The sequence below is a fragment of the Rhinopithecus bieti genome, unplaced genomic scaffold, assembly GCF_001698545.2.
Source record: "Rhinopithecus bieti isolate Rb0 unplaced genomic scaffold, ASM169854v2 scaffold_69818, whole genome shotgun sequence".
Taxonomy (NCBI): domain Eukaryota; kingdom Metazoa; phylum Chordata; class Mammalia; order Primates; family Cercopithecidae; genus Rhinopithecus; species Rhinopithecus bieti.
Window position 1 is genome coordinate 109,141 of NW_016825870.1, and position 7,828 is coordinate 116,968.

General features: G+C 40.0%; 1 protein-coding gene across 1 annotated transcript in view; it reads right to left on the reverse strand.

Annotated features, from left to right (window-relative positions):
- The window catches only part of CDKL5 (cyclin dependent kinase like 5), a gene marked incomplete at its 5' end in the record, with an annotated part of 52,145 nt that overhangs the window by 36,446 nt on the left and 7,871 nt on the right, over window positions 1–7,828 (reverse strand). The window contains 2 exon segments of the mRNA XM_017863213.1: window positions 4,465–4,498; window positions 5,952–6,075. Of these exon segments, the coding sequence (XP_017718702.1) occupies window positions 4,465–4,498; window positions 5,952–6,075 (158 nt within the window).

Here is a 7,828-nt window from a genome sequence, read left to right on the forward strand (position 1 = left end):
ACCCCCTTTTTTAAAAAAAAAAAAAAAAAAAAAAAGGCTCTCATGGGGGGCAAAAAAACTTCTAACTGAAAATACTGACATTAAGCTTGATACCACTGACACCACCAGTATTTTGATAAAATTGGAAGATGTTAAAAGAATAAAATAACTAATATTAAAATTCAGAATGATACATTTACAATTTTGAAAGCCAGAAAACTTCAGACATGATGAAATGGGTAAGTGCTGAAAAGTTACGAGTCTTTATTTTTATTTATTTATTTATTTCTGAGACAGTGTCTTGCTCTGTTGCCCAGGCTGGAGTGCAATGGTGCGATTTTGGCTCACTGCAACCTCCACCTACTGGGTTCAAGCGATTCTCCTGCCTCAGCCTCCCAAGTAGCTGGAATTATAGGCATGCACCACCAGGACTGGCTAATTTTTTTATTTTCAGTAGAGACAGGGTTTCACCGTGTTACCCAGGCTGGTCTTGAACTCCTGACCTCCTCAGCCTCCCAAAGTGCTGGAATTACAAGTGTGAGCCACCACGACCAGTCAAAAGAGTCTTTAAATGCAGTGTTGTATTGTAGGGAAAAACATCTAATCCCAATGACAGACTGGGCCTAGGCCCTGGGAATTTGGTAAAAGTTTCTTGCGACAAGTTCTTTTGCAATTAAGGAGATGAAACCCTCTTGCATGGGGCTTAAAGATAGACTGCCCTAAGCTGAACTCCAAGACACAGCATTCAGTCACTTGCCATTGGTAAGGAACACTGCAGAAGAGTGGGGTTTGCTGGAATCACAAAAGCATGACTCTGGGAAAAGAGCCTCAGAGAGCATCTAGTAGAACTGGCAATACTATTTTTAACATTCTGTAACTTCTAGAGGTTAAAGAATTATATGTTTATGAAATAGCTATGTACTTCCACAATACTATCTGCAAAAACACAACCTAGAAGCACAACAGGAAATTCAGATTAATGGGTAGAAGTTTTTACCAATCAGAATGAAAGTCTAACAAAATACCACAGGTGTGTTGAGGGTAAAAGTGCTTTCTGCCAATCTAGTAAATTTTTAAGGAAGACATATTCATCATGACTGCGATCTCAGAATGTGAATGGGTGTTACTGTAAGAATATTAATGCTGGCACAAGAGGAAATGAAGGCTTGAGACACCAGTCCTAGGAGGAAGTCCTAGGAGGATTTTGCATGGTAAGAGGAGAATCTATCCAGGATGAAACAGCGAATAAGATGAAAGTGAGAAGGGGAGGGTAATAAAAGGAAAGCTCGATGCCTGCAGTTTGCATGTTACATTGTTGGGTCCCCAGGACACAGGGAAGATGGGCCAAAGACCCTCTGCAGGGGCTCTTCAAGAGGCACTGGATAAACCACAGCTCAGGTGGGGATAGAGGAATGATTGGGACACTTTCAAAGATCCAGGCAGAGAAAGATCCCAGAGGTCAAAATAAAAAAAAGAAATAAAATACCCTTGAACTGGTGGATGAAAACTAGGAGTGAAGCGTGTGTTTGCATCACCAAAGACAGACAGAAGGAAGTCAGAGAGGAAAAACAAAACAAGGGAGAAGCTATGCAGAAACATATATACCCAAAGAATTAACACAGAAAGGGAAGGGAGAAAAGGCTGACAGAGTGACTCAGAGACACATGGAAAGAGGTTGGCTGGAGCAAAGGCACTTGAAAAGCTGTGCTGTATAAAGGAATGGAGAGTGAGTTATACATTGACAGCTGGAACTGAGCCCTATGGGTAAGCGTGTGGTTGGTCATTTCCCTCATTTGTGCATTCTGGCCCCTGTGATTTCACATGGAAGACAGCAGCTTCGTGCTGAGTGGGGTAAAAAGGAGCAGCACAGAAGAAGGGTAAGTGGGGGGTTCACATCAATCTCAGAGACAGAAGCTTTGAGAAGGACTACTCATCCAGTCACCTGGCACCTTCTCCAAAGCAGCAGTTGGGACCAAAACAGTATGGGAAGAGGGCAATGAGACAAGGGGTAAGCAGGCACACAGGCATGGGACTCTAATGTTAACATGACAGCTCTAACATGACAGCTATTTCCATAAGGGTCCAAGAGGAGACACAATTCCAAAGACTCACCTAAAGAAAGGAAGGAATTAAAATCCAATGAATTACTCAACCAATATTCAGCGAGTACTTTATACATGTCAGGCCCTGTGTTAGGTGTTGAAGAAACAGAGAAAAATAAAAGAACGAATCTGATTTCACTCAAGCTGCTCACAGACTCTTGTTGGGGGTAGCGGACAGGTTTGACAGCTAGGGAATGGGGCGGGGGGGGCATCACAGTCAGGCTTATGGGACTTCAGTATAATCCCTCTGAGAGCAGCATGGAAGGTGAGCTGAAGCGGCGAGGAGCATTACTCTGACACTTTCCCTGCCATCTCCCCTCCCCTGGCAATGTGACGAGCGTGGTCAGCTAATGTGTGAGAAGAGAGAGTCAGTGAATAATTCTACAGGAGTAACTCTGCAAGCTACGATGACAAGCACTAATAGATACCAATATATTCATAACCTTATGAGAAAAAGAAGGCTGGGGTTGTGCAAGTTACAGCAATTCTTCATTTAACTAGTGAGATTTCTTCTTCTTTTTTTTTTTCAGACAGAGTTTCACTCTTGTTGCCCAGGCTGGAGTGCAATGGCATAAGCGATTCTCCTGCCTCAGGCTCCCGAGTAGCTGGGATTACAGGCATGTGCCACCACGCCTGGCTAATTTTGTATTTTTAATAGAGACAGGGTTTCTCCATGTTGGTCAAGCTGGTCGTGAACTCCCGATCTCAGGTGATCCGCCCGCCTTGGCCTCCCAAAGTGCTGGGATTACAGGAGTGAGCCACTGTGCCTGGCCAACTAGTGGGATTTTTAAGTAATTTGGTTTACTCTTTAAACATCAATTTTTAACCCAATTGACAGCAGTCTTTCTAAATATATTTATACAGTTTGTCTTTTATAGCAAAGTGAAGCTGCCTGTTTTATAAACACACACTTCATAGAGATCTATGATATGCATGATTTTCCCACCTGCTTCTCTCCACAGCTATTGCCTGGATCCTTTTCCCTCTGCACCTGGTAGTACTACCTTGAACTATTTCTTGCCCTAACAACCTCAGTGCCACCTGTCAGAACTGAGCATAAATGAAGAACAGACTCCAAATGAGGGTGGGGGTGCTATCCTATTAGTAAAGATGATTAATCCCATCATATTAACTCTATTTTGCCTGTTCTGAGATATTTTGGCTATCTCCTGATTCTTAAGTAGGTTCTACATAACTGAGATGGCCAGAATAACAGCTCTGGATATCATACTGCAATATCTATTTATTGCTTTAAAATATAACATAGTAGTTTGACTTTTCCATTGCAAGAAAGGGGTACACTGTACAAATATTCTCTTCCCGAAGTAAATCTGAAGTACTACTATCAAGGAAAAACAGACTGACCTTAGGTAAGAGATAATTTAGGAATAGCAATTCACGGCCAGGCACAGTGGCTCATGCTTGCAATTCTAGGACTTTGGGAGGCTGAGGCAGGCAGATCACTTGAGTTCAGAAGTTAAGAGTCCAGCCTGGGCAGCATAGTGAGACCCCGTGTTTACAAAAGGTACAAAAATTAGCCAGGCATGGTGGCGTGCACCCACAGTCTGGGCTACTCAGGAGGCTGAGGTAGGAGGATGGCTTGAGCCCAGGAAGCGGAGGTTGCAGTGAGCCAAGATTGTGCCACCGCAATCCAGCCTGGGCAACAGAGCCAGACCCTGTCTCCACCCCCTCGCAACAAAGAATAGCAATTCACTATATTACCATAACAAGGCTCTTTGATGTTTTTTGTAAGTCACCAAATGTGCATTTCTCTCAAATATGAAGAATCTGATGAACCAATTCGAGAGCTTATTCAAGAAAAAAAATCAAGATGAGTCAAGTTGAACTAATGACAGACTAAGTGAGATGCAATGCAGGAAGGAAATATGTCATAGCAGCATTATCAGGAAGAGTAACAGAAACAAAAGGATAGAGCCAGTTCATCACTGGCAATTCTGGAACTCTTAAGTCTCCTAACAGCAATATTAGAATAAGGATAACCTGATGAAGCCTCAACTAAAGTTCAACATCCCAATTGAGCCTCTCATTCTTTTAAAACAACTCTTTTCAGGTTTCTATATATATCCATGCGTAAAACAAGTTCTACTTAAACTGATTATCAAAAGACAGAAACAATACATTACTAACACTGTCTATCCCAAATTTGGATTTAATTTTGATCTGACCTAATTTTCACAGGACTAAGGTAATCTGTAATTGATACTCTTTTAAATCATCACTTCATTATGTAATAACCAAGAGAACCCAATTCCTTCTGTACTTCTGTATTCTCACCATTTAGACAATTTTGTCATGACTTGTCAAAGCCACACCAGAAAATGGTCAACACTGGTAAGTAAAGAAGTTGTATCTGTGTTCTTACGTTAATTCGCAGATCTTTTCTGTATACTAAGGAGCTTCAAACAGTCACATGGAGAAAGAACACCAAAGTTTATCATCAAAGTGGAGGGGAAACACCTGGTGCTGAAGTTAGATGACAACGATAGTAATTGCAGTCACTAACATTAATGAATGCTTATGGAGCCAGGCTTGTTCTAGGTGCTTTTAATGTATTGCCTCATTTAATTATCACATGAACCCTATGAGGGAGGTGCCATTCTTAGACCTATTTTACACATGAGGAAACCAAGGGACAAATAGACACAGTTCCCTGATTGATAGACAGTTGCCATCAATCAAGATATCCTATTTCCAGAGTCTAAACTCTTAGTCACAAATGTTAAGACTGTCATTTTATAAACAGGCAATGGATGCAAATTGTGCTTATACAGCAAAAGCGTATTTATAGCTTTTAAAAAGTCATTTTTTATATTGTTTTAAGAATAATTAAGTAATTTTCACTATAGGGCACAATAACACTAAAACCTTGATGTAACTTTGTCAACAGGGTCCAAATTGTGACATCACATGGAGTCAGGAGTACTGACAATAAGGCCCTTCTGTTACTTCTGGCAACAAACACCAGAGAGGGACTCTCTGACAGACTGGTCTTATTCCAAATCCAGTGTCTTACAGTGATGTCCCATTTTATGCTCTTGGTAGAGAACTGAGTAAAGTTCTATGAAGTACACACAACACTCTTCACATTTAGATCCTGGGCAGTCTTTCAGGGTAGTTGAGAAGTCTACATCATCATTTTTCTTAAAGTCCTTACTCCTCAGACAGATTCGCCAATGGAACTTGGTAACATTGTAATTCTCTCCCTAAAATATTTTTTAGATATGACACAAAAAAGATAAAAGAATAAGAAAAGTTGCCACATCATTTGTCCCTTTTACTACCATTATGCTTTTATGGTAGCATAAAGGACTGTTCCCCTATTTCTTTTTACCCTGAATGACAGACAGGTAGCACAGAGGTAACAACCATGAGCTTTGGAGTCGGAGCCTATTTAAGTTTGAATCCTGGCTCCCTTCTCCATGTTACTGGCTGTCCAGCACCGGGCCAGTTCCTGGACTTTTCCAAGCTTCAGTGTCCCTGTCTCTAGCATGGAAGCAGTGTGACTGTGAGAACTGACTGAGACGATGCATGTCAAATGCTAAGCAAAGTGTACCTGGTTCAATGTCAACAAAAGGAGACCGCAAAAATCATCATTCATGTCAGTGGAAAGCGTATCAGGTATTTAATAATCCAGGAGATTTTTCTTCCCTTACATGATATTTAATATAAATGCCAAACTGGAAAAAAGTTACCAATAATGAAAAATCACATTTTCCTTATTCAATAATTTATCTAGAGAAAAAAAGGCCTAGCAGGAGAAAGAACACTAAAAAGCTCATCCAGAATTTATTTCAACTCTTAAATCTACAATTAAAAAAAGGAAGAGTAAAAACAAACCAAAATGCTCACCATGGATCGAATGCTGGTTGTCTTTTTGAGTGGTTGGTTCCAGAACTGCTCTCTGATGGTAGAGAAGAAACTCTAGTTGACACATTATTTTCATGGAAAGAATTGTCTGGACGTGGAGATGGCACTGAATAAAGAAAAAGTAAGTCACTGATGGACTTTTTTTTTTCTTTTAGACAGGGTCTCGCTCTGTCATCCAGGCTGGAGTGCAGTGGCGTGATCTCGGCTCAGTGCAGCCTTGACCTCCCAGGCTCAAACAATCCTCCTGCCTGAGCCTCCCGAAGTGATGAGATTACAGACATGAACCACCACACACGGCTGATGTACTCTTTTGGCCAAAGCAGTTTTCACATTATCCTACTGCATTTTCTCTAACACAAATAAAACAACAAACAAACATACAAAAATCCTCATCAGCCCTTCACATAACTTTTGTGTTTTCTGAGGGTGAAGGCATTCCAGGGAACCATGTCTGTCCATGCACTGCTTATGACACTAATTTGCAAGGGTTAATTAACACCAGGTAATATGTATTAAAAATGGTGAACTGACCTGCCAGCTGATAAAGAGAAGAACATTATATTTTCTTTCTCCTCTTTTTTTTTTTTAAATAAGAGACTGTTACCCACGCTGGAGTGCAGCGGCACGATCATGGTTCACTGCAAACTCCACCTCCCAGGCTCAGGTGATCTTTCCACCTTAGCCTCCTGGGTAGCTGGGACCACAGGTGCACACCACCACACCTGGCTAATGTTTTGTAAAGACAAGGTTTCACCATGTTGCCCAGGCTGGTCTCAAACTCTTGAGCTCAAGCGATCTGCTGACCTTGGCCTCCCAAAGCGTTGGGATTACAGACGTGAACCACCGCGCCCGGCCAGGGTATTTTCAAGTGTGAATCTCATAGCCCCTACCACCATTCCCTGCCACCGTTTTGGCATTCTTTGAAGTTAAAGCTTTCTTATCATAGACCAACAATGTAAAATCTATTCTTAGTTTGAAGTAATTAATATGTGTGCTGAAACAGACAAACTACAGTTTAAGCCTTGACACTTGGGAGGTAGTATCACTCATGTTTTAAACTAAATTACACAGAAATTTAGCTATTTCTACAAAATATTATTTTCTCTAAATTCTAAATGAACAGAAAAGGTAAAATACAACATATGTGAATAAATACTTTTCTGCTTTTGGGGGGATAGTTATTAACTTTTTCTGTCAATTTCTAAGAATGGTTATAATAAAAATATACTGGAAATTTCACCACAAAAGGAATATACAGACTGTATATCAAGATAAATGACACAATTTCACTTGACTCTTGACCAGTAGGAATGAAAACGGGAAGCATTCTGGAAAGAAACATCTGTTATTTCAATGATACCACCAAATCTTCCTCTAGGACTTAGTAGTTATCATTGAAATGACAGATGTCTCCAGATGTTTCATCTAGTTAAATATTTTCCTTCTATATCTGAAATTTTAAAAATTAAAACATTCTACCTGCCAAGCTCTCACTACCCTCTCTACTAATGAGGTAGACATATGAAGTATTTCTCTGAATTAACCAATTTATTTTTTTTGCAATCAAAATAAAACCATGTTTCCAGAGATCAAAGACGAATTAATTTAAATCTCCATTAGCATTTTATATTAATGCATATTCTCCAGACATCTATAGAAATAATACACCTACGGTACATTTTGGAGGTAATGCTTCAGTGACAGAAGAAAAGGCTTTTGCACATGTATGCTATAATATTTTAATTAAATTAAATCTGAATTAAAAGTTTAGTCCCATAAAATTCTAAAGTGTAATCATGGTATCAGAAAAAAATGCATTAAATGGCATATTCAATCAATGCCTTATGCTTTTCCAAAGG